A 26,995-nucleotide genomic window follows, 5' to 3' on the forward strand; every position below is an offset into this window, starting at 1 on the left:
AGATCCAGAGCTGCTCATGGCACTGACAATGAGACTGAGATCCAGAGCTGCCCATGGCATTGACAACAGGACAGAGATCCAGAGCTGCTCATGGCACTGACAATGAGACTGAGATCCAGAGTTCCCCACAGCACTGACAGTGGGACAGAGATCCAGAGCTCCCATGGCACTGACAGTGGGACAGAGATCCAGAGCTCCCATGGCACTGACAGTGGGACAGAGATAACCTGTGGCACCTTCCTCAGGGCTCACAGGCTCAGCAGAGTCGCTGTCACAAACAGATTTTGCTACACAAAAAATCTCTCACCACTTTCTCCATTTCTTCTCTCTCCCACTGAGTTGCTTCTCTCACCATTTCCATCTCCTAGGAGAGAGCAGAGTTAGAGCCACCTCAACCAGTGCTCTCTCCACACCTGGAGCACCTGGAACCTCAGGAAGGCACCACAGTCCCATCCTAGCGCATTCCTGATCCATGTGCTGGGACCCGCTGATCCCATGCCATGTCCAGTGCCTGTTACGTTGCAGATTCCACACACCAAGGGAGACTAACTAGAGATTTCCAGAAACTGTTTCCACTCTCCCAGTTCAGCCAGAACACCCACCTTCTGCAGGATCTCCAGTTCCTCAGGGCTCAAATCCCGGTCAATGGAGGAGATGCTCTCTAGGCTGTTCTTGCGCCCAATGCCAGCAGCAAAAGGGTTTGCAATGATTCCTGGGGACATCTGCAAATCAAAAGGCAAATCTCACCTGGTGGAAGTCCACAGAGTGCCATTCCAAAAATTCCCTATCCCAGGCTCCCAGATATGGAGTACCAGGACAATTCCTGATTGTCAGAACCAGAACTCTTTCACAATTTGAAACCTCATTGCATAGAATCCCAGACTGGTTTGGGTTGGAAGGGACCTTAAGAGCACCCAGTTCTACCTCTGCCATTTCAGCTGACAAGTGCTTGAGGATCCTGAGGTCTAAGAAAGACGAATTTGAATGGACCCAGGAGCAGGAAGGGGATGAGCTGAGCAGGGATTGGGTTCATGTTCTCCTGAAGAATACAAAAGCTGACTAGATAAGCCTTGAAAACAGAAATCTGAGAGGGCACGGGATTGCTCCAGGGAAGTGTTACCCTGGAGAAAGGCAAGTGGAGAAAGGCAAACAACAATAAAGAGCCAGACAACTGACTGTAAAGGAAATATTGGCCAAAAAAAATAGGCACAAATAGCCTGGAGAAAATGAGCTTGGAAACTTCATTTCAGTGCAGTGCTAGCATTGGACAATTCTGGAACCAGCAGGAATGAGACAGTCCTGAGGAACCACTGCTTTTCTGGACTGGCAACCACCTCCAGTTCATATCACAGGTCAGACTGAAATCTGGGACCTCAAAAAACATCTACAGCAAACGGCTGGGAAACCCCAGCATTCTGTGAAGAAAGAGGTAGGATCCATGCGGGGGGATCCTGGTCACCCCAAGGGCACCCCCACTCCAGCCCTCACCTCGATGGCAGCTGCAGCCTTGGGGTCGAAGCCGTCACACACCAGCACGAGGAGCGCGTCGCCCACCCCTCGGAGGATCTGCACCGCTTCCGTGTGCGTCATTCCCAGCAGGCTCTGGTGATTCACCTCCAGGATCCGCATCCCCACCTTCAGGCGGCCATCCCGGGCTGCAGCCCCGGAGGAGCTCACCTGGAACAAACCGGGGAGTCACGGTGTCACTGGAGAGGTGACAGAGGAGATCAGAGAGCACGGGGACCATCGGGAGGACAGAGCGAGAGGGGACAGCACACACGGGGAACAGGGACAGTGAGCCAGGGAAAGCATCTGCAAGTACTGCTGTAGACTGATGGAGAGAGCAGGGGAGGAAGAACCTGTACAGGCTGGTAGAAGAAACAGGTGTGGAAGAATCTCTTATGGGAGATAAAAGAATGTGAATTTGAAATGTGTTGTCCCAAGGAAACAAACTGCTTTGGCTTTGCCAGTGAAGTGGGTGAGAAGGAAAACCTCTCAAATTATGACAGATCTCAGAAAGGGAAATCATTGTTTGGTGGGAGAGAGACACAATGGAAATGCAAATGAAGACAAACTAAGGAGGAAGTAGGCAGGGATCAGACATGCAAAGAGGAGGAAGAAGAAAAGCATCACTTTTGTATCTCTGTTAGTGGAAATACACAGCAAAAATCAGAGGCAGGAACTCCACTCTGGATAGGACAGATAAGAGAGGCTGAGGGGAGTAACACAGCTGAAGGGAGAGCAGAGCCATGCAGGGCTTTGGTTCTCTGCAGGTTAAAACAACCAGTACTGCGAAAAAAGGGGAGGGAGGTGAACTAACCCTGTACTGTGGCTAAACTGTGACCCTTCCAACTCCCAAATACTGCAATGCTGCGAGAGAGAAAACCAAACCCAATCCTTAAAAACAACCATCAGTTACAATAATCCCAGGTTTTCTTTTCCTGCTATTGCAAATGTCTCAGGTGAAAGTGCAACTGTCGCTCTAACAGAGGGAATTTAAATTTACTCTTTTAACTTTAGAACCCAGATAAAGCAGTTACAGCCATGTAGTGAAAAATGCTGTATGTTCCCCTGCCTTGAGTGCAGCCAATTATCAATTATCAGGGCTGACTGGCAATTATGGAGTGTCCCCAGCCAGGAGGATGATTTACATCAGTCGCTACCCCACAAGACCAGCTAAAGAGGGAACCAGTGACACCAAGGTGAACCAGAGTCTTTGAACCACAAAGGAGACCCAGAGTCTCCTTTGCCAGCAGCAAGACCCACTTATTAAAATGACACCACTTATTACTGTGCTCCACTGCCAGCAAGGAAGAAGAGGTAATAAAAACTTTTTGGAAAGGGTTGGGAGGAGCATAAGCTGACGCACAGTTCAACAAGAAAACACGTGTTACTTCTGGGGGAAAAGTGATATGAGAAATAAGTGTGACACAAGCAGTCACTTACAAAGGGAACAAAGTTGCACACATGGTGTGTGGCACAGGAGGAAAGGGGAGTAATTCCTGATGCTTCCCATGGAAGGAGGGAAGAGCTCATGAGTCGGGGGGGCAGGAAGACACAGGCATGTGGGAAGCAACAAGAATGTGGGGAAAAGGAAGGATGTGTGGGTTCACGTTACAGAAAAAACATAAGAGAGGAAACACAAGGCAAAATAAAGGCAAACAGGAAATGGAAGAAGAAATGGTGTAGCTTTTGTAGAGGAGGAAATATGAAAGGACAGGGATTTGCCTCCTTAGGTGGAAGAAGAGTGTCTAGAACTGCTGCACCAGTGAAAGCAGACAGAGCACACCCAACAGATGCCCCAGGGATCACCCTTCTCCCTGGCAGCCCTCGCGTGGCATCGACCTGCAGAGTTAATGCTCTGGTACCTTGGAAATGAAGATGCCTTCATCGGTGGGATCAAACGGATTGCCAGCATGGCCCTTGGCTCCACCCCGGATGCTGATGCCCAGCTTCTCTCCTGGAGCCTTTTCAATGCATATTTCCTGCAAACACAGAAAAGTGTTCTTGTTTCTGGGACAAGATCGCGCTGGGATAGCTGAGGGAACACTCCTCGGAGTGGCCATATTCTGAATGCCCTGAAGAGAGCCTGAATTAATCCCGTCCCTCACTTGGCAGTTTGTTCCCTTTGGTGAGGGAACACCCTGCTCAGGTGTGGTCTTCATGGAATCTGGTCATTCTCTGATGACAGTCACCACGGGCATGGCAAGAGACCCTCACCACTCCCCCACTGGAAATATGCTTACAAGAGACTGGATCCTTCCAAAGGAGAAGGAAATTCCAACCAGGACTCTGGTTGTGTCCTAGTCCCAGACCTCCAGCCAGGTAAGAAACGGCCTCCAGAAGTGACCCTGTGTGACTCCCCCCAGTGCTGTCCCTCAGAACCCACCTGCATGCCAGGCGGGGGCGGGTCCCTCCGGACCAGCATGGTGAGCTCCTGGGCGTTGGAGAGCAGCGCGTTCACCGCTTCCTGGTGGGTGGCGTGGCGCAGGTCGATGCCGTTCACCTCCAGGATCCTGTCCCCGACGCGGAGCCCGCTGCGCGACGCCAGCCCCCGGGGAATGACCTGCAGAGAACCAGCAGCACAACTGGAGAAGGGAATTCCATCTTTCCTTGGAGATATGACTGTGTCCCTGGGCATCCTCCCACACCCTCCAGGCCGGTTTTGACTCCTCTCTCTGCAGCCAAAGTTCCCCAAGAGGTGACATATCTGTGAACACTGGCAAAGAATGAAGTGGGATTTGCTCTGAACTGTCATTCCGTATGTTAATCTCATATTCCCAATTTTACCTGAACCAAACCTGTTCCAGCTTTGCCATTCTTTTGTCCGTGATTGTAACCAAAACTGACAGCACCAGTACAACTCCAGCCCTCACCCAGTGCTCTCCCCTCACCCAGGGAGGGTGAGAGCTACAGAGGGACTAACCACGGCACCAAACCTCTGTTTCTGGTAAAACAAAGGAGTCAGCAAGGAAAGGCTGACATCTGTGAGCACGTGGGCAAGCAGGGATGGTGGGAAAAAGTTAGTTTGGCTTTGGGAAGAGCAAATCCTGCTCCACTGACCTGCTGAAGTGCTGCAAGAGGAACAATGGGCGCATGAAGGAAGGGATCTGGCAGGAAGGGATCTGGCAGGCATCACAATTCCAAACAGCCCTTAACAAGAAGGTCTGAACCCTGACTCCCAGCCACAGGTGTTAGAGGAGACAGATTCAGCATCTCCATGGGACAAGAGATGTTGGGAAGCAGAAAGGGCTGGGCAGGGATGTCCTCTCCAGCATCCCCAATCCAAGGAGCATGGATGTGAGGGAATGGCTTGCAGCCAGTGACTGGCCTGTGTGCTGTCCCTAAATGGCATCAGTTGATGTCACCACTGGAATGGGAACTGGGGTTGAAGGGCATTGGCCTGAAAGCAGCAGAGCAGTTCTGGGTGTCCCTGCACTCACACACTCATCCCACCAGTGATGACTGGCTTTCTGCAACACCAGCATTTTCCCATGACTCAGTAAAGCCAAGAGGAGCTCAGCAATTTCAGAAGCTAACTGGGATCCCTCCAAAGAGTTTGGCATGGATTACACAGGTTTGAGGCTTTTATGTGCCCTTAGGTGGCTCCAGCAGCGGCAGCACATCCAGTACAACCCTTCACACATCCCCCTCCCATCCCTTTATTTCATAAATCCATCCTATACTTCTGGACTTGCATCAAAACCTTTCACCCTAACCCCAATAATCCAACAGCTCAGGGCTGGGTGGCTCTCCTGGGTCTCTACCTTGGAGATGAAGACCCCTGGCTCATGAATCCCAAAGGGATGGCTGGAATGGTCACTGCCTCCGACGATGCTGAGGCCCAGGGGACCACCCGCTTTCACCAGATGAATCTCCTTGAGGGAACAAGAAAAAGAGTCAAAGGGAATGAGGGATAGCACATACAGACACCAAACACTAAAAAACATGGAATCAGGGGTGTTTTGATGGGTGAACACCCACAAGACAAGTTCCCCCATGTGGGACAGTGCAGCCTGGAGAAGAGCTGGAAGGGGCTCCAAGAGAGCTCGAGAGGGACTTTGGACAAGGACCTGGAGTGACAGGACAAGGGGGAATGGCTTCACACAGACAGAGGGCAGGGTAAGATGGGATACTGGGGAGAAATCCTTCCTTGTGAGGGTGCGAAGGCCCTGGCACAGGTTGCCCAGGGAAGCTATGGCTGCCTCATCCCTGTGGAAGTGTTCAAGGCCAGGTTGGATAGGGCTTGGAGCAACCTGGGCTAGTGGAAGGTGACCCTGCCCGTGGCAAGGGGTGCAAATGGATGGGCTTTCAGGTCCCTTGCACCCCAAGCTTTTCTATGACGACTTCTCCACGCCCCGAGAACCCAGCGGGCCAACCCCCATCCCAACACCACTTCTCAAATGAAACCCACCCGGGACTGCACTGTCCCGTACCCCCAGGCCCAGCTCACCTCGATGGGGTACTGGTCCTCCAGCCCTTTGGAGAGGTGGTTCCTCTGCGGCGCGGGCGTCTCCTGGGGCGGGCTGTCCCCGGGGCCGGGGGGCGGCGGGGGGGAGTGCATGCGCACGCGGGGCGCGCCGGGCGAGGCTCCCTCGCCGGGCTGCTCCGAGCCCTCTCTCTCTACCAGCAGCACGATGGTGGGGGAGGCCGCGGTAAGCAGCGCTACGGCCTGATCATGCCTGGCTTCTGTCATGTCTACCCCATTGATCTAGAACGACCCGCAAACTCAGCGTCAGACCAGCGCCCGGCACTTCCCGGCGTTCCAGCGCTCAGCCAAGCCCCCGAGGGACCCCATCCTGCTGGAACACGGCCCTGGCTCAAAGGCCTGTGCCCCTAAGCACCTTGTAACTCACCCTGCTCCCTCCTACCTGGCACGGGGACATAGGTGCCTGCTCATCCCTGCCGGATCCCAATCCCCTTCCTGAACAGCTTTCCTGCCCCTTTCCCACCTTCCCTCTGCACATGGTGCCCTGCAGCACCACTGATGCTCCAGGGGACCCCACGGGCCACGTGTGATGCTCCACCTCCTGCACCCCCCCAAACCCAGCTGGGCCTGGGCTTTGCTGCAGCTCACCCAGGAGAACACCCAGCACTCCCTGGCTTTCCATTCCAGCTTCCCACTGGGACAAGAGGCTGCAGTAAAGGAATGAGGCCAAACACCTCAACATGGGAGAAGCCAAAACAGCAATTTTCAGCCACGATGCCACAAAACATCGATGTGCTGGGGCACCTGCTGCATTGTCACCGGGCCACCTGACCTTATCAGCCACCCAAAGCCCAGACACAGGCACTGAAGGGTGACTGGACCTGTCACTGGTCACCCAGCCACTGGTGGCCACCTGTGCTGGGCAAGGTCATGGCAGCCTGGGGGAGATGATAGCTCTAAGGCATTAAAAGTGACCCCAGGTACAGAGAGACCAGGAAGCACAGAGAGCCTTTCCTACAAAATGAAAACAGATTTCCATGAAACTCAAAGGACCAGAGGGATGCAACTGTTCTCCACAAATGTATGAGAGGCAGAAAACCAAGAGCCAAGCTGGAAGAACACTGCCCAAAGGACAAAACTTGCCAGGAGAAAGTTGAAGCTGAAAATTAAAAGGTTTCTAGTCATTAGGTTCTGGAAAAGCTTTCCAAAATGAACGAGGACATGAAACCAGCAGCTGCCAAGATGGGGTTTGATTAGCTCATGAATGATGATGATGGCTATTAATAGCCACAGCAACTGGGCTTTGTCCAATTCCTCACAGCCTGATTCCCAAATATTGTTACTCCCCAGCTCCTTCCCAGAGAGCAGTTCCTGCACTGAGCTGACACACACGGTCTGACAGGGTTTTGTCCAGAACCCCAAAGACACTCCCAGCACTCACCTGACAGGCCCTGTTCCCACCCACAGCCACAGGTGCTGCTCCCACTGTGACAGGGAAGGAGAACCACAAGCAGTCCTGTGCTGTGCTGGAAAATCTGAGCCCCACAGTGTCACCTCTGCTGAGGGGACTGTCCTCATGGGACATCTCTGGCACCAACCACAAGGATGTGAAGGCAGCAGCTGGCACATGCCCGCAGGAAGAGGAAGGATGAAAAGGACTTGGGTAGTGGGTGCTGAGCACAGGAGACAAGGCAGCAAGCAGGAAAGGTAATAAATTAACCACAAAGGTGCATGGACCTTAATGGAATGCAGGTAGCAGGGACAGGGCTTGAACACTCCTGGATGGACCATCGAAGGAATCACCCACGTTAGAGAAGTGCAACCAAACTTGGCAACCCATCCAGAGAGGCAATGGAGATTATGAAAGGTTATCTCAGCACAGCTCTTGTGGAAAGGGCCAACTGGCTGCAGGAAGCTTTAAGGTGGGTTGTGGGAACGTGTAGCACTTATTATGGAATGTTTTCCAAAAGGGAAAGGGGACTGGTCCAGGATGAAAGAGGAGGAACTAGCACAGGGAAATGCTGAGGGTGGAGAACAAGAGGCTGCTGGTCGGTGCCACTGTGGCCAAGCCCTGGGCCTGCTCACCACATCTGCTCTGCCCTCTCCCCACATTCTGTATTTACTGTGCCAGTCCATGCTGTTCTGGGTACGTGTGTGAGAGCTACTGGTAAAATTCAAGCTGGACTAGCCAGCAAGCAGGAATCCAAAAGGTGGTGAGAGCCAAGAGCTGGTCCAGAAGCTGGATGAAAGGCTCAGGGTCTGACCAAAGAGCCCCAAAGACCTCAGTGCTTAGGCTGCAGGTTGGAGAGCTACAGACATGAGCATTTCCCTGAGAGGCAGGGACTGTGTGCACATTCCACCAGCAAACCCAATGAGCTGGCAGGCAGGACCTGGGGGAAGCTGGCTGTTGTTCCTGCCCCGTGAGGACTCCCTGTGCTCAGCTGTGCACCTGTAAGGGCACTGCCCCCCTTCCTGCTTGTGTGAATCTGGGGCCAGCTGTGTCTGCATTCCACCTTTGGAATCTGCACTTACCCCTGCTGATGGCTGGACCTGGGAGCAGGGAAAGTGGCAGCCACGTGCCCAGAAGAGTGGGAAGGGAGGATCCCTTGGGTCCTCAAATGGTTAACAAAGGTGACACACAGGAGAGACTCGGCCTTTGGGTTCTATTACCAGATCAAGGCCTAACAAAATCATTGAACTGGAACAAGATGATCTTTAAGATCCCTTCCAACCCAAGCCTTGCTCTGACTTTGTGACTCTACAGTAATACTCCACAGACAGACCTGCTCCAGCATCACCCACTCTCGATTTCTCACATCCCCTCTGCTATTTTCCTGTCCCTGACACGATGAGAGTGGTCAAAGGGGGTCAGACTAGAAGGGCTCAGCTGTACCTCCCTAGAACAGGGATCAGGGCACAGGACTCCCAGAGGTGTATTGTGTAACAGCCCTTGATGCACTTCACCCAGTAATTCTGCATTACCTGGCAATGCTGGAGCCCTCCCAGCCTTTAGGCAGCTCATTTTCCATGGTCTTTATCTAGCTAGAAAGCAAGGCCAGCCATGCAGCGCAGCTTTCTGAGAGCCCAAGAGGAAGGGACAGCGTCTCTGTCCTTTCCCTGTTCCACACACTTCTCTGTGTGCCAGGAAATTATATCATTCTGACAAATCTCTCAGGGATCAAACTGCCTCATCAGGACTCCATGTGTCACCTACCACTGTCCTAAATCTCCCCAGAATCAGTTTTCTTTAATCTACTCCCAGTCTCATCCAAAAACACCAGCTGTCCCTAGTGACTGCTCCCAATTCTGCACCTTCCCTGCTAGATTCCCATCCCACAACTCCAACTCTCTGACACTGCCCCCAGCAGCTCCCTGCCCCATGTCTTCCCCCACCAAAAGGACTCCTAAGAGACATGGGAACACAGAGAAGTCGGGGAGTGAGTGTCACTCACTGGGGAATTTTGGGGGGTGTTAACTCGGAGAAGAGACCTAGGCTGGGCTCTTCATCCATGTGCTCAAAGCTCCCTTAGGAAAGTCAAAGGAGCGATTCTGGTCCTTCCCCTGCAGAAGGGTCCAGGAGGGTTTAGAGCACAGGGGAAGAGCAGGATGCTGTGCTGTATCTGTTTTCCTAAGAAAACAAGAATCCTTGACAAAGTGAGAGCTGAGGCCATGAGACCACGGCTTTGGAAATAGGCCCTGCCTGTGGGACCCATGAGCCCAGTACCTAGAGAGGGCCCTCCCCTTCCCCATGCAGGTACAGGGAACACACGCAGCCTGCACCCACATCCCAGGAATCACCACAGCCTGGAGCCTTTCCAACAAAAATGGGCAACCACTGCTTCAAAAGGGTGTGGAAAGCAGGCTCAGAAGTTACAGGAATAGTCCAGTGAGTGTTCTCCTGGAAAGTAGTAACCTGCTTCTGCATTAATCAGAGCTGAGCACAGGACCTGAGCTGCAGCTGGTGCTCAGCACCAAACCTGTATGGCCACATTCACCTGGTACAGGTACCGAGGGGAGCCATGGGGGTGTTGGGACTAATGACAGCAAGGCCTCAGCCACATCAAAATCCAGCACAGGCCCCAAGCCCTCTAAGCCCTGAGCCCACACAACCTGCTTGGAATTCTCTGCAGGCTATTACTAGGGAATTAGATCTGCTTTTCCTACAAAGCTGCCCACGGATATAAATAGAGCTGGTGAAGGGGGGTGGAGACAGGTTTGACTTTTGACTTTGAGATTTTCTCTCTTCTTGCCACAGATAGAGCAAACCAACCCCAAATGCTGGGCCTAAGTCTTGCCTCTGTACCAGGGAGCATTAAAACATGAACAAACCCAAAATAATTTAGTCTATGTGGCACCAATCAGGATCAGGGCTTGATTTTAAGAGGAGTGGGGAGCTCTAGCAGGAAGGGAGTGATGCTGTACCAGTTGAAGTCTCCTGCCAAGACACTAATGTGGGACTTGGGCCTGAGCTCCACTGAAACGTGCCCAAGCAAATACAACACAGCCCCAGCCCAGGGATAGAGCAGACAGAAGCCAGCACTGACGAGGCTGTATCAGTGTTTACTCACGCCAGCGCTGTGGTAACACGTGCTCTTACCACAGCAGCTGGGCCAGAAACCCACCACCAGCACCAGGATGCAGGAGCTTTCCCTCGGAGGCAGCATGCGAGCGTGGGAAGAGGGTCGGGAGGCTCAGGAGAGGCTCCCTGGAGGAGGGGAGTGAGGAACAGTAGGCAGAGACACGAGGTTAGAGCAGTGAGACCCGCACGGACAGGATGGGAAACGGGCCAGAGCTGCGAGTGAAGCAGGGAAGCACCGAGCTACCCCTGCCCTGCTCCACAGCACCCTCGGGCAGACGCCTCTGCTCCAGCTCACGGCTCACTCTGACCCCACTGTGCCCAAAAGGGCTCTATCCCTTCCACTCACCAAGGCAGAGCCCCCTCGGGCTGTCCCCCAAGCTCTGGAGGGACACCAGGCTGGGGCAGTGCTGCCACGTCACCTCTCTCCATGCCATCCCTGGGGGAAGCACTCACACACAGCCTTTGGGGAAAGGGGAGGTGTAACTGCACCCACCAACTGTCATGGACTGGGTAAAACCACCCACGTTAAATGCTCCCCCAAAAGGCTCAGGAGCTGAAAAAAGGCCCCCCAAAATCCAGCTTCAGTGCCAGAGAAGCAGCCCCTGCATGAGAGAGGGCACGGAGCCGAGTCAGCCCCTTCCCTGCACACCCACTCACCGAGATGACCCGGTCTCCGATGTGCAGGATTCCGTCCCGGTGGGCTGCACCACCCTCTGCGATCCGGGAGATGAAGATCCCCTGCAGCACAGTCAGGAGGGTCAGAGCAGCCTGGGCTTCCTCTTCACCCGGGCCTGGCTCTACAGACCCGTTCCTGGGTGCCAGGCAGGTCCCAGCCCTCTCCCCTCCACAGACCCTTCCCCTGCCCTGGTGCTTCCCGTTTGTTCTCCACTCCACACAAACTCTCCGCTCCCAGAGCCACTGTCAGCAAAGCCTTCCCATGGCCTAGAGCCTGGAATATGTGCCAAGAGGGCAGCAGCAGGATTAGATGTCACTGGCAGAGATCGGAAGCCCCAGCCCCCCTCCTTCTATAAAAAAAGAGGGAGAGGGACTTTGGACAAGGGCCTGGAGTGACAGGACAAGAGGGAATGGCTTCACACTGACAGAGGGCAGGGTTAGATGGGATATTGGGAAGATATTCCTCCCTATGGGGATAGTGAGGTCTTGGCACAGGTTGCCCAGAGAAGCTGTGGCTGTTCCACTCCTGGAAGTGTCCAAGGCCAGGTTGGACGGGGCTCGGAGCAAGCTGGGATAGTAGAAGGTGTCCCTGCCCATGGCAGGAGGCGGAACGAGGTGAGCTTTTAGGCCCCTTCCCACCCAACCCATTCTGGGATTCCATGATTCCCTGACTTAAGAGCAGATCCTGGCTCTCAGAGTCCAGCTGGCCCACCAGCCTGGGGCCAATGCTGCATGCCCAGGGGTGAGGAAGACTCAGGGACCCCAGGGGATCAGGACTGACCGTGTCCCCAGCCCGGTAGGGAGTGGAGCCCTTGCCGCCGGCGATGCTGAAGCCCAGGCCCTTCTCGTTGCGCATGAGGCAGGTGGAATATCTCTCGGTGGCAGGGGCTCCCTCGGGGCGCTCAGGGAAGCGCAGCCCCCCGCGCCGCTCCCGGGGGCTGTAGTCATCCTCGGGGCGCAGTGGGGTGACGGTGATGGCGTTCTCCGGCTCCACCATCCGCTCCCGCAGCACCGTCATGGACACGGAGCTTCCCGACCCTCGCAGCGCTTCCACGGCCACGTGATGCTCGGCACAGTGCAGGGACACGCCGTTCACCTGGGCACGGAGCAGGGACAGCCCTCACCTCACATGCAGCTCCAGCCTCAGCCCCTGCAGAGCTGGGCTGGCACTGTGTTCCCACAGGTGTGCCCGCACCTCCAAGGAGCTTCCCTACGCTCCCACAGCACCTGCTGCCCGTCCAAGGCCAGGGCAGCCCAGTAAAATCCCTTTCAGAGGAATGCTCCCCTCACAGAGAGCTCCAACTTCCCTACATCTGTATGAACCCTGCAGGCAACAAGCTCCTAGAAAAACACACCCACCCAGGACCATCTCCACCAATAAAACTCAGCACAACTCAGGTCGACACAACTTCTTGTTCGCCTTCCTCACACCCTGCTCACACCCCAAAACACGCAGAGCTGTCAGTGTGACAGTCCCTTGGTGTGGGAAAGGCCGTGGAGCAGATCTGGAGTGTGGCATGTACAGGGGAACCAGAGGATCAGGCCCAGCCAGCCCGGGGTTGTGACAGGTAGGTTCTGCCTGACCAACCCGATCTCCTTCTATGACCAGGTGACCCACTCAGTGGGTGGGGGAAAGGCTGTGGATGTGTCTGTCTGGCCTTTGGCAAAGCTTTTGATCCCGTGTCCCACAACATTCTCCTGAGTAACTGGCTGCTCGTGAGCCAGAGTGTGCCCAGGTGGGCAAGAAAACCAATGGCATCTGGCCTGTACCAGCCACCGTGTGACCACAGGCCCAGGACAGTTCTTGTCCCCCTGTGCTGGCACTGCTGAGGCATCTCCAACCCCGGGGTCAGTTCTGGGTCCCTCACAAAAAGAAGGACATTGAGGGGTTGGAGTGTGGCCAGGAAAGAGAACAGAGCTGGGGAAGGGACTGGAGCACCAGGAGCAGCTGAGGGAGCTGGGAGGGCTCAGCCTGGAGAAAAGGAGGCTCAGGGGGCCCCTTAATGGGGCTCCAAGAGAGGTGGAGGAGATCTTTGGACATGGGCCTGGCACGACAGATCATGGGGGAATGGCTTCCCACTGAAAGAGGGCAGGGTTAGGTGGGATATTAGGAAGGAATTCTTCCCTGTGAGGGTGGTGAGGCACTGGAATAGGTTACCCAGAAAAGCTGCCTGTGGCTGCCCCATCCCTGGAAGTGTCCAAGGCCAGGTTGGGCATGGCTTGGAGCAACCTGGTCTAGTGGAAGGTTTCCCTAGGCATGGCAGGGGCTGGAACTGGGTGGGCTTTAAGGTCCCTTCCCACCCAAACCATTCCATGGTCCCACAATTCTATGAAGACAGACATGGTTCCCTGAGTAAGAAGTTATTCTACAGGGTCTACTTTTGCCCCTCCCAGGTGTGCAGAGCTCAGCCCACTGGAGATATGTTTTTTCCCACCTGCATCACACAACACTTCAGAGCTGGAAATGCAGGAGCTGTTCTGTCCTTATAAAGCAGTAAAAAATTCATGGTAACATTAATTAATCAACTATGAGCCAGAGGAATTCAGTTTTGCTCTTGCACAGCTCCTGATGCTGAATTTGGCCTAAAATGTGTGTGATGTGCATCTTCTCCCTCCACTCCAAGTCATCTAGAACCATTTGCTTCATCACAGGAGCCAGGCCCTTACCTCCAGAAGCTTGTCCCCAACACGGACCCCTGCGCGAGCCGCAGGACCCTCTTCGGACACACGGGAAATAAAGATGCCCTGGAAACAAAACCACCTGTTAGAGGTTGAGCCCATTCCTCAACCCTCTGGAGTGCAGAGACCCCTCCAAACCCTCAGCTCCAGGGAGAGGGTCAGTCCCTGGCCGGTCCTGGCATGTCCCCCCCTGACGTGGGGACATGGCAGTCACATCACCCCGTTCAGGAGCTGGGAAGAGGGGACAGAAACCCACTGCAGGGCTACCCCTAGGTGACACAGGGGATAGAACTTCCCCCCAGGTGACACAGGGGACAGAACTTCCCCCCAGGTGACACAGGGGACAGAAATCCCATGGCAGGGCTACCCCTAGGTGACACAGGAGAACAGGGAATGACACATTAACCCTTTTCCAGCGGGACCAGAACATGACACAGCTGATACCACGAGGTGTGGAACAACCCTGTACTCTTTGCCCTGTGAGTCCCATGCCTCAGGACACAGGTGGGAAGGAACCTGCTGCTCCCACGGCCACTCCAGGTCGGACCAACCAGTCCCACCAGCTTCCTGCTGGGGGGGGGATCCAGGGCTGCTCCCACCTGGCCCCGACACATATGGACACCCAACCTCCAGCTACAGAGAACCGGTCCCCAAAAGCAGGTGCCTGACCAGTGACACAGCTCAGGTCTTACCTCATCGTCCCCCTTATAGGGGGTGGAGCCCTTGCCCCCCGCGATGCTGATGCCCAGCCCCCCCGTCTGCCGCACGATGGTCAGTGTCAGCTGCAAGCAGAAGGGACAGTGGTTACGGGTCAGTGCGGAGCGGGGAGCGGCCACAACACCTCCAAGAGCAAGGGACGACTTTTAAAATGATAAATAATAACCCTGAGTGGTCTGCTTGCACATTGGGTCAGCCATGGAACCTGTGCGTGAGCCGTGGCACCTCTGGGTGAGCCGTGGCACCTCTGGGTGAGCCATGGCACCTCTGGGTGAGCCGTGGCACCCATGTCTCGGAGGCACCACTGTCACAACACACGAAACACACAAAGGAGATTCCACCACAGAGCAAACTGGGCAGCCTTGGGCTGGGACTGGATCACAGAACCAGCTGGTTCACATCACAGCCCGGCTCTACCACAAGGCTCCCTTTAGGTGTAATTCCATCTGCCACTGGGGGATTCCAGGTCACCCCACTGTAGTGTGCAGTGACAAGGAGGGCACTTCGTCCAGAATACTCTGAATGGATACTTGGCTTTGCTGTATTGATGGAAATCAACACATGACTCCAAAAAACCCATCTGCTCTGTCCAGCGGGATCCTTCCTCTGCTCTCCTCTGCCCCACTGCTCAGGATCACAGCTGAGCAATCCAGAAGTCTCTTCTCCTTCCTGCCTCCCACCTCTACATACCCAATTATGTGCATTGCCAATAGTTGGTCAAACTTGACCTGAAGCTGCTTCTATTCAGGACACCAGCATGAACCATTCACATTGCCATAGTCATGAGAAGGAAGACAGGGAACACGTGGTAGGATACAAGAAAAGGAACAGGATAGACAGGACTCTCTCAGGGTCAAGGACCAAGGAGTTGGTGAGGTAAGAGACAGAAACATGCACAGACTCCTGGTGAGAATCAAATTTGCTGTCCTCCAGATGTCACCTCTCTGGAAACAAGGCCCAGGATGGAGAGCAGCTGCTGCAGAGGAGTCGAGTGTCAGTGTCAGCTTCACGTGGCCACAGCGTGGGCAGCAAAGGGAGCAGAAGACTTGCCTTCCTTAACCCCTCCCTTCACCTCTACAATGATAGAAGCAAAAGCCTGAGGAGCTTCACATTCTGCTATGTTTAAACCAAAAACCAAACCAAAAACCCACTGCAGGAAGCATGAACCAAACTGAGGTGTGCCCTGCCAGTTCCTTTGGCACCCAGTCAACAGCACAGCAGAATGCTCTGGGATCTTCCTATGGAAATCCCCGATTCCAGACCCACTGTCAGTCTGTCATCTCCAGTGCAAGACCCAGAGACTGAGTGAATACAAGTACTGGAAGACAAGGATTATCAAGGTGAGACATAAATGGTATATAAAGGATTATAAAGGTGAGACAGCACTGTGTGTCCTCGACAGCCCAACTCAAGCCAGCTCCGGACCAGACAAACGCTTCTTATGTGACAAAGTCTCTTAGGAACTAATGACAAAATCCACGTTTTTCCTTCCAGACTCACTGGATTTTAGAAATGCTCTAAAGACTCACATTTGTGTTGTTTAAGGAGCATTAAGAAAACGCCCTCAGGTACGTGGTGGGATTTTGGGATTGTCCTGTGCAGGGCCAGGACCTGGACTTGATGATCCTGGTGGTAAGGAGATTCTGTGATTCTGTATTTAACACAAAAACTTCTACAGATGATAGAAAACCAGGTCTCCAGGCAAGAATTACAGAATAGTCTAATAGCAGGATCCTGGTATTTCCCAGGAAGACAGCTGATGGTTCTGCTCAGTGCCTGAATCCACGGGACAGGATCACGACTTCTGATGAGGACTGAGGACTGTACAATGTCACTGGTCACAGAAAGTCACTTCCAGCTGCACGGGAAGCTGACTGTGTAAACTACCTGAAAGATAAACCACAAACTCCTTGATTTCAGACATTTAGGAAAACAGACCAAAACCATGGGGAAACCTGTCAGAAAAGCCAATTGGCCCAAGGGGGAAGAACCTTCTGTCAATCAGTGTATACTGAAAAGCAAAACACCAAGCAGGAACCAGACTTGTTAAAGACACTGAGACAACAGCAGCTTCAATTGGCTTCAATTGGACGTAAATATATTAGGCTGGAAAGAAGATTTCAAACTCCCCAGGCAAACCAGTTTTACCATAAAACCAGTGCAGTGAGGAACTGAACTGGTGGATATTTGTCTGAACTATGCAAAGAGTAACTGATGTGAATATGAACCTGAGCAGGAAGGTCCTGGATCCAGCACCCTATAATGGCCCTTCACATTACAGGCCAGTCTGCTTCTTGCACTGAACCCAGAAGTTATTTGTTCTTCAAAGCTCCTCTGTCCTAAGGCTGCTCCAGACCTGCCTGGACTGCCACGATATTGGACTGACCCTGGAGCCACAACACAGAGCTACCCCCCAACAGGGACAGTTCAGCTCCCTCCCTGCCATTGCTCTTGCCATGGACTTTCCTGGGTATTTTCCTCCTTGTGCATTTTTCCCCCAAAGCTAGGGATCCACCCACAGCCATCTCAGATGTAACAACTGATCTGTGCTGCTCCCCACCAAAACTTGCTGCTCTTCCCTCTGCAGAAAGGACAAACCTTCATGAAGTGGGCAGCAAACCCTGAGTTCCTTGTTCCCCCAGACAGACAAGGTTCAGCCCTTCATGGAAAAATGCTGCTGTGAGAGGAGAGAAGTGGGCAAATTGCAAAAGCTGCCACGACAGCCTTGAGCCGCCATCCCTCGCTGAGCTCCCACTGGGAACCCATTCACCAGTGGCACCAAACATGATCCGGGAAGCATTTCCACCTCCTCCCCTCAGTCCTGCCTGTGTCTCTCCAGGGACACATCAAGCAAGGACTGGGGCCACCTCAACCCAGTTTGCATCTGGTTTTTAGTACAGCTGTCCTTTAACACGGAATCATGGAATGGTTTGTGTGGGAAGGGACTAAAAACCAAATCACCTAGTCTCACCCTCTGCCATGGGCAGGGATGCCTTCCACCAGACCAGGTTGCTCCAAGCCTCGCCCAACCTGACCTCAAATGCTTCCAGAGATGGGGCAGCCCCAGCTTCTCTGTGAACGGATTCACTTGATCCTGCAAGATTTCCCACCTTTCAGGGAATAACTGTGTACACCGCTCTGGAGGCACCAGAAGTGCTGCACACCTGGACAGACTCACTTTCCAGTAGCAGCCAGGGACACCTGGGCATTGCCCAACAGACCTGGGACAGTCCGAATTCACTGCTGTGCAACTGCCTGCTGGGGATTCCTGCGACTTGTCAGAGGCACAGCAGCCACAACCCATCCCCGAGACAAAGCTTGGAGCTGTTGTAATTCAGAGCTGCTGAAAGACCAAGTTCTTCCTCCACGTGCACTCGTGGGTTCAAGGGCTAGAGAAGACAGCAAGTTTCTGCCAACCAGGGCATCGATTTGTAACTCACTGTACATCAGGATGCACATAACTGGGGTCACTGTCGGGCCCTTCGTGACAAGAAAGACTCTGAGGGGTTGGAGTGTGTCCAGGGAAGGGAACGGAGCTGAGGAAGGGGCTGGAGCACCAGGAGCAGCTGAGGGAGCTGGGGAGGCTCAGCCTGGAGAAAAGGAGGCTTGGGGGGACCTTCTGGCTCTGCAACTCCCTGACAGGAGGGGGGAGCCAAGCGGGGTCAGGCTCTGCTCCCAGGGAAAAAGGGACAGGACTAGAGGAAGTGGTCTCAAGTTGCACCTGGGGAGGTTTAGATCTGATATCAGGAAAATTCCTTCCAGAAAGGCCTGTCCTGCCCTGGCTCAGGTTGCCCAGGGTAGTGTTGGAGTCCCCATTGCTGGAAGTGTTCAAAAAGCATGGGGATGTGGCACCTGGGGACATGGTTCAGTGGTGAACATGGTGGTAGTGCTGGGTTGATGGTTGGACTTGATGACCTAAACGGTCTTTTCCAACCTTAATGATTCCATGACTCTAAGTGTCCAATCCCTGCATTTACAGCCCCTGAAACTTTAAATGAGACTGTGACAGTGACACAGGAACCTGCAATAAGTACTTTGGATTTGTGTAGGGACAGACACGTGATGATGGACACGTATCACATGAAGGTGAGGGATCCCACTGAAACAGCAGCTGAAGAATCCACTTATAATACCATCAATAACCTTTCCAAAATTCAAAAGGACTGGACAACTTGTGCCCAAGAGTCCAAACAACTGCCTGAGATCTCTGAGAGGCTTTAGAGTATTTCCAAAATTTTGGTTTCTTGCCACCCCAAGTCAGTACTTACATTGTGCTGAGGGACTGAGAGACTCCAGATGCCTGTAACCATCAGCTCCTCATCCAGCAACCATTCCAGAGGAGTAACTGAGGAACAAGTGTGGCTCTTACCAGGCACAGAAATAGCTCTCATGAAAAACAGCTGAATTTTATGAAAATCAGATCCCTCAAAGCCCAAATTATTTTATTCTGACAAGACTCTAGACTTGGCTGATGAAGTGAAGATTCACTAAGCAGACCTGTGTGAAACATGGAAGCTGTGATCCAAGACCTGGCACTGCCTGATGCTGGTTCAGGTGTGTATTACACAAGCCAGGAACCACATAAGAGTCATCAGGGAAGAACCATTTGGGTTCTGCTGAGATGCATCAGGCCTGATCTCACTTCAAATCAGACAGAATTGAAATAGTTCTGTATGAGAGGAGGTGGGGAGGGGAGGAAGGCCCTTTTTATCTTTTTATTCCATTAATAATTTTATAGAAGATGATTATTCCATATTTGTAAGCACAAAGGAATTAGGGATATTCAATGGAATTCAGTAGGATATCTAATGCAAAAAATACTTTTTAACATAAAGTTCTAGCAAATTACATAATTTATTGCCACTAAATTCTGTGGAACTGCAATGTATAAAAGGGATGGGAGAAATCAGATAACTTCATGGATGGCAGTTCCACGGTGCCTCATACATTGGCATGAACAGAAATCCTGATCCACAGATTGCCAGGAGCTGGACACCCACCAGGAAATGACCCTTGTGTCCTGCTGAGGTCTGTGCCCCCCCAAGCCCCAGAGAAAGCCCTTCCTCCTCCATCACTTTACACTGACAGCACATTCAGTCAGTGTAACACAACGTGTCACTTCACAACTGACACATCAGAGCCTCAAGGTTCAGGTTGGACATCAGAAGAACTTATCCCTGGAAAGGGTGGCTGGCAGTGGAAGGAGCTCCCCAGGGAGGTGGAGTCACTGTCCCTGGTGTTCAAGAAATGCCTGGATGTGGCACTCAGTGCTCTGGTCTAGTGACAAAGTGGGGATTGGCCAGAGCTTGGATTCGATGGTCTGGGAGGTCTTTTCCAACCTAAATGATTCTGGGATTCTGATCACCTCGGGTGCACACAGTTGGGACACAGAGGAGCAGGAGCTGGAGGCACTGACTCACCAGGAAAGATGAGAAGAGCTAAATCTGTCTGGCTTCGGTCAGTGACAGCTCATGGGGACAAGGGGACAGGCCAAAAATATCGGTGAGCAAAGGGGAGGTGGGACATTGCTCTGTGACTGCTAAGAGACAAATTAACCTGGACAGTGGAAAAGGAGTGCAAAGGGAAGAGTTGCCCTGGCAGCGGAGCGGCCGCTGGACACGGGCTGGAGGTTTCCTGGCTCTGATGTTATTCCTTTCTCCGTTCCAATGGGTTTAGTTCCCAAGGGAACAGGTACTTAGAGGGCAGAGATGGTGGGCACTCAGCAGAGGAGTCAAGCACTTCACTGTCTTCCCACTGAACACCTCCACAAAACCAGTAAAAACCAGAGAGCCCCAAAAAGAGACCTTTGACAGCAGCACTGGGAGGAGACAGGACAGGGGACCTGCCACAGCCCCACTGGTGACAGAGCACCAGGAGCAGATGGGACAGGGGACCTGCCACAGCCCCACTGGTGACAGAGCACCAGGAGCAGATGGGACAGGGGACCTGCCACACTCAGGGCTCTGCTCTGCTTCTGCACACTCCTCCCCAGGGAGACTCCAGGATAGTGACTACATTTCCCAAAGGGAGGAGGAAGAAAGGATGCCTTTTAAAAATATGAACTGTGGTGACACTCAAAGCACAAATAACACCCGAGGCAAGGTTCCTACAGACAATCTCTATATGGATCTCTATGGTCATGGTTATGCAGCTATCAGGGAGAGGAGTCACGTGTTAGATACAAATTTCACATCTATACGTGTGTCTATAGAAAGATATTTCACCTTGATGGAAGAAAGAAATGTTTGCAGTGAAAAGAATCCTTCTCTGGGATAAACTCCCCAAGGAGGTGTTGAGTCCTGTCCCTGGAGAGTTTCCAGATGCAGGTCTGGGGTGCCGATTCCTTCCCCACAAAACCTTGGGCCTTTCGAGGTCCCCTGAGCCCAGGTTGGTTTACAATTCAGGATTAGTTATTTCACTAATGAACTCCAGAACTAGGGATTTAGGAAGCTGGTACTTCCTCCCATCACCATGGGCAACCAGCTTTGCCATGGGCACGGAGGAGGGGGTCCTGCAAGAATCTGGGCTGGCCAGACTGTGGAATGCAGCAGGACAGGGTCCTTTGGAAATGAAAACACTCAACTGCTTAAAGTGAAGCAAAATGAGCATTGGCCAAAGCCACTGAGCCTCAAACTGTTCCAGAACTGGAAATAGGACAAAAAACCTATACCCAGGTTCAGCTGGAATGGGTGACACTGGGAACATGTTCTACTTCCTTTCTTTAGCAGCAACAAACTTTGATTTCTGTTCTTATTGATTCTTTTTGTGTGGTGAAATCCTTGGAGCAGTCATTCATTTTGCACCATTCCACTACAAAATTCCACTGGAGACTCCTCTCAGCCCAGCCACTTCAGAAGGTTCTAAATTTTGGCCATCATTTAACATATAATTACAAGACTGCGAAGACTGGGGACTTTACAACTCTCCTCTGCTAAGGGCAGGCCACACCAGATGAGAGTGTTTGTCCAAGGAACAGTGGGATATAGGGAAAACTCTTGTACTAAACCTGGCATCATTCACTTAAATGCACACGACAGACATCTCTAAGTACACCTTGTCTGGAGGCCAAACCTCCCCAAGGACCTTGAGGGGCACAGGAACAAAGGTTAAGGGTATAACAAAGGCACAAATAAAGGTGGATAAAGACAACTCCCATCTAGGAATGGGAACTGCCACATTTGAAATGGAGAAACAACTATGGAATTTAGTGAACTAAAATCTGAATAAACTCTGTGATGTTGTCCATAGTCACCAAACCTGAGTTCAAGTAGATCAGGTGAAAGAAAAGGCAGCCAGAAAGGCAGGGAATGGAAATCCTTCTTACCAAAGAACACCAGAACTGGGTTTCTCTAAATCCAGCAAAAGGAAGGCTGGAAGGAGTCAGGCTGATGTCCATAAAATCACACTGAGGACAAGCAGACAATGGGTCAGCCAGCAGGGAAGAGACTGGACAAGAAAAAATACAATGAAAACAACGAACTAACAAATGACAGTTCCAATTGAAAGTAAGTTTTCTAATTATTCCAGAAGCAAAGATCTGGAAAGGTTTGGGTTTTTCTCCCCAGAGGAGAAACCTGTGTGTGTGTGTGTGCACGTCTTGTAACAGGAGGAAACAATCTGTATTTCATAAAAAGTTTGACTGACTTATGAAACAGTTTGTAGTGTCTGATTGCCAGTGGTGGCAGAAGACTTGACCTCAAGACTTCTTCCAAATCCTCTGTGTTACGTTCATTGCGAATTCAGCCTTGCAGTTCCCGAGTTGAGCACAGTCTTTTTTTGGTTAAATCGTATCTTCCAGAAATGCCAACCTATCCCAGTCAGACCTCATTCTACCTAGTGCCTGGATCCAAGCTGGGGATTGTTTTCCGCCACAAAGTCTCGGAACTGTCTGGGAGTTACTCTTCTCCTCCACTGACACACGGCTGCAAACAGGGACCATTTTAAGGCACATAAGTGCTTCAGCCCTGGCATCTTCTACAGTGGTTATTTTAATGCCTGAATTTTGTACATAACCCTGGTTCCAGGTAGCAAAGCCCCATGCCTGTTATACTGGGCATTTGTCTAGTTCAGAAGGGATAATCAGATTTGCTGTGGAGTGTTTTGTTTAAACAGGGAATTTTCTCTCTGCCAATCACTCCTCTGCTGCTTTTGGCTCCTTCTCTCTGCGAAAGCCAACAAGATTATTGTGTGACAGAGCAGAACCAGATGACTCTGGTCCACTCTTGGAGCAGGGAAAGGAAACTCTGCAGGTAGTTCTGCATTTGTGCAAGAAATCATTCCACAGGCTTGCTCCTTGGTCCTCAGGGAAGCTCCAGATCAGACAGAATTCACAACTGAGACAGTGACCGATGATGAACAAGCAGCAATCATACAAGTCATTAATCTCTATCATTTTGTGGGGCATGTGTGTCCAGACTGTGCCTTATGCCCAAACTTGGAATTGTACTTTCACAGGAAGGGATCACAATCCCACCTCCAAACCAGAGGGTCACAGAGCAAGGAAGGTGTCAGAACACTGGTCCAGAGAAGTTGTGACTGCCTCATCCCTGGAAGTGTTCAAGGACAGGTTGAACAGGGCTTGGAGCAACCTGGTCTAGGGGAAGGTGTCCCTGCCCATGGCAAGGGGTGGGACTGGGTGACCTTTAAAAGGTCCCTTCCAATCCAAACCATTCTATGATTCCATAGAGAACACAAAAGGCCCTTTAGCACTTCAGTAGGCAAAAACATTCCAATGGCAAGAAATTAAAAGCCAGACTAATTAAAACAGAAAATATGGCACATTTTTTCTTAGTCAAGGGGAACTTTGGTCATTTTAAAAATTTAGAGAAACGTGAGTGTTGTGTCTTTTTCAAACGTCAAAAGGACTCTGCTCTATCATACTCCAGTCAAGCCAGGGTGAGCAAACACAGGTGACATGACCTCTCCTGCATTACACAGGAAGTTTACTAATCTTTTCTGGGTTTAAAATTTTTGGGTCACATTGTCGGAAAATCAAATTTGCTACAAAATAATTCCGAGCCTGACAACACCCCGATGGAGCCCATGGTCACCCTGTAAACACAAAGCCAGAGCGAGGGGCAGAGCTCCACATGTGCAGCAGCACCGAGCAGCCCATGGGGAGGGACAGGATGGCTCCTGATGCATCCCAACAATGCACACCGAGGGGCTACCCTTTCCACATCCCTGCCGAGCATGGAATGCTCCAGGAGGGACAGGACTGCTCCTGACACATCCCAGCACTCCACACTACGTGTGCCAGCCTTTCCACAGCTGAACTGCCGAGCACAGGATGCTCCAGGACCAGGCTGTGCTGTCACATCTGCCACTGGCAAACACTAACTGGTGTCAGGCCTGAGGCTGGCATTCCAACACAAATGGTAACATTCCTGAGCAGTTTCCACAGGATGAGTCTCCTTCAAGGAGAAGACCTGACTCACTCCTGACTGTGGACCAACAGGACGTGACACCTGAGCAGTAGCAGCAAAGAAATCAACGTCCAAGAGCTCTGACCACCTTCAATCCTTCCCAGGGAGGGAACTGGGCAGCTCCCCCTGCCCAGGCAGCCCAGGGCAGAGGGGAAGACAAAATCCCATCAATATTCCCCAGACAACAGTTCAGGTCCAACCTCACACCATCAAACAGCCACTGCACATGCTGCTTTTCTCCTCCCAAAGCCTCCCTACATCCCACTACAGTCACTTCTGCGGGGCAGATGAGGATGGAGACAAAACACTGGGAACAGAGTCAGCACTGGAATCCAGATATCACACAGAACCCCATTGGCACCAAAAGCTACAGGAGCTCTGGGCATCCCTGCTGCACACCAGCACCAGGCTCCCACACCCCAGTGCTGGGTGCTGGCAGAAGCTTGGCACATGTCTCCAGTTCTGCCCTGGCAAGATCAGTCTCTGGTACAGGATTATGGTTCAGGCTTAAGGAACACACAGCCTGTAGTTCCTTCTCTCTAAGAGCTGCATTAAATTATACAAGGAATGTGACAGCAGCATCGTGGACTTAAACCATGCTGCTCAAGGGCACCAGGCTCTCTGCTCTGCAGTGGCCTTGCTCAGTTTCCAGCAGCCCATTGGTTCTTCTCAAGGACGTGGAATCATCCCTGAACATGAGGCAGATGTGATCTGGAAGTGTTCAAGGTCAGGTTGGGTGGAGCTCGGAGCAGCTTGGTCTAGTGAAAGATTCCCTGCTAAGCACTCCTCAAAGCTGTAGGACAATCAAATGTCCCAAATCAACTTCCCAAAGCTGGTCTACTCTGGTGTGACTTCACCATGACTCTGGGGGTTCTCTAGCATGCTGGTCCTTGGGAGCTGCACAACCACATTCCTCTTCACAGAGAGGGGACAGATCCACACAAAGGGGGCTGTGCTGAGGGGACACCAGAACAAACCTGGGGCCTCCAACCAGCCCCACTGAGGAATCACAGAATCATTTAGGTTGGAAAAAACTTCCAAGATCATTGAGTCCAACCTGTGACTGATCACCACCTTGTCAACTAGACCAAAGCACTGAGTGCCACGTCCAGTTGTTTCACCCAACACCTCCAGAGAAGGAGTTCTAGGCTCTTCCATTAGATGCAGGTGGAGCAGGAGCCAAGGAAAAGGTGGGCAGACTGTGTCTGAGACAAGACTAAGGTTCCTAGGACACAGCACCCCAAGGAGCAGGAAAACTCTGCAAATGGAACAGGGCATCCAACAGCTGGAGAGAAGGACTGGAAGCAGTGACTCCCCAAAGCAAAGGGGAGGAGGGATCAGGAAGCACCGGTTTAGGCTCAGTTTTAACCTGAGTGACAGAAGATTACGCAAAAGAGAAATGCAAGAAATGTTACTGTGGTTTTCAGGGACCTAGAGATGGAGAAAGATGGAGAAATCTTCAGTACCCACTAACAGGGGACCACACCTGAGCCAAATCATGTTCTGCCCGAGTGGAAAAGATTCATCATCTCCCTCCCAGAAAGCCTAATCCAAAACCAAGGAAAGTCTCCATTTTACACCTGAGGAAGCAGCAGAACCAAGTTCTTGTAGAGGCCCAGGCCAGCAGTCCCAGGTAACACACTCAGGTAACACACAGGTCTGGTGCCCCTGCACTGTCCTACAGGAGAAACCTCTGTGAGAGCTGGTGGCACCCACACAGGTTCTGCCTCTTGCCAGTGGCAGCAGCACTCTGCTTCCAGCAGCTCCTTGAAAACCTGCCTGCAGAAAGCCACTGACCCCACAGAGCAGGCACTGAAAACCTGCAGACAAACCCAGGAAGCTGATCACAGTCAGGGGATAAGCCAAGGTAGCCAGACACAAGACTTTAACCCTTGACACGGACACCATCCCCGTGCCAGGGACTTTGTGGCACCTTAGTGCCACCTGCCCCTTTCTGACACCCCAAGGTGCTGCATGTGAAGCCTTGAGGGGGTTCTGGAGGTGCTGCAGGAGATGCACAAATCATTGTCTCCAGTCTGCCTTCTTCAGGCAGCGGCACAGTGTAATGAGTCAGATCCTCCTCCCTATCCCTAAGGGTCACACACAGCACTGATTCCTGAGGCCTCTGCTCCTCCAGGGTTACCTACACTTCCAGAAATAATCATTTATTTAATTCACTTCTCCCTCAGTACACAGCAAATAGGAACTTCCCCCTCAGCCCCTTTAGTTTTTTACATCCACTTCACTCCTGCTCTGCAGCAGCCACTCTCACCTCAGGGATGGGAAAGGAGGGAAAGGGGAAAGCAGGGAGGAAACGATCATCATGTTTGTGATCAGCCAGGTCCAGAAGCCACTTGATCCAGAGAGATCAGAGTTCCCCCTACAACAATGGGTGAGGCCGGGAAGCAAATCAAGCAGACTGGATGATTTTTGGCAGAGAGAGAACAGTAGGAGTGGTACAGACCTCTTCCTCCTCAATGCGAGCAGGTTCAATCAGCAGATTATTGGCTTGATCAAACGACACCCCCTGTTAGGACAGGAACCAGCAAAGAGGCATGCGGATTAGTGGAGCATCAACCAAACCCGCCACCACGACCACCACCACCACCCAACACACGCACGCCACGCCGGCAGCCTGGGCACGGCACCGGAGCTGGGCCAGCTCCAGAGTCACTCCTGACCTCCACTGCTCCAGAGTCACTCCTGACCTCCACTGCTCCAGAGCTGAGCCAGCTCCAGAGTCACTCCTGACCTCCACAGCTCCAGAGCTGAGCCCACTTACAGAGTCACTCCTGACCTCCACTGCTCCAGAGCTGGGTCAGCTCCAGAGTCACTCCTGACCTCCACAGCTCCAGAGCTGAGCCAGCTCCAGAGTCACTCCTGACCTCCACTGCTCCAGAGCTGACCCCACTCACAGAGTCACTCCTGACCTCCACAGCTCCAGAGCTGAGCCCACTCACAGAGTCACTCCTGACCTCCACTGCTCCAGAG

General features: G+C 52.4%; 1 protein-coding gene across 1 annotated transcript in view; it reads right to left on the reverse strand.

Moving 5' to 3' along the window:
* The window catches only part of SCRIB (scribbled planar cell polarity protein), an 81,347-nt gene that overhangs the window by 38,042 nt on the left and 16,310 nt on the right, over positions 1–26,995 (reverse strand). Inside the window, exons 15-26 of the mRNA XM_027669624.1 lie at positions 26,469–26,531; positions 14,555–14,644; positions 13,851–13,928; positions 11,965–12,279; positions 11,166–11,246; positions 5,954–6,211; positions 5,268–5,378; positions 3,890–4,066; positions 3,369–3,485; positions 1,489–1,677; positions 603–722; positions 308–364 (exon numbers count right to left, since the gene is read on the reverse strand). Of these exons, the coding sequence (XP_027525425.1) occupies positions 308–364; positions 603–722; positions 1,489–1,677; positions 3,369–3,485; positions 3,890–4,066; positions 5,268–5,378; positions 5,954–6,211; positions 11,166–11,246; positions 11,965–12,279; positions 13,851–13,928; positions 14,555–14,644; positions 26,469–26,531 (1,656 nt within the window). The remainder of the gene's footprint in view (positions 1–307; positions 365–602; positions 723–1,488; positions 1,678–3,368; positions 3,486–3,889; positions 4,067–5,267; positions 5,379–5,953; positions 6,212–11,165; positions 11,247–11,964; positions 12,280–13,850; positions 13,929–14,554; positions 14,645–26,468; positions 26,532–26,995) is intronic.

This window comes from Corapipo altera, unplaced genomic scaffold (genome assembly GCF_003945725.1).
Source record: "Corapipo altera isolate COAL_440 unplaced genomic scaffold, ASM394572v1 272, whole genome shotgun sequence".
NCBI classification, from domain to species: domain Eukaryota; kingdom Metazoa; phylum Chordata; class Aves; order Passeriformes; family Pipridae; genus Corapipo; species Corapipo altera.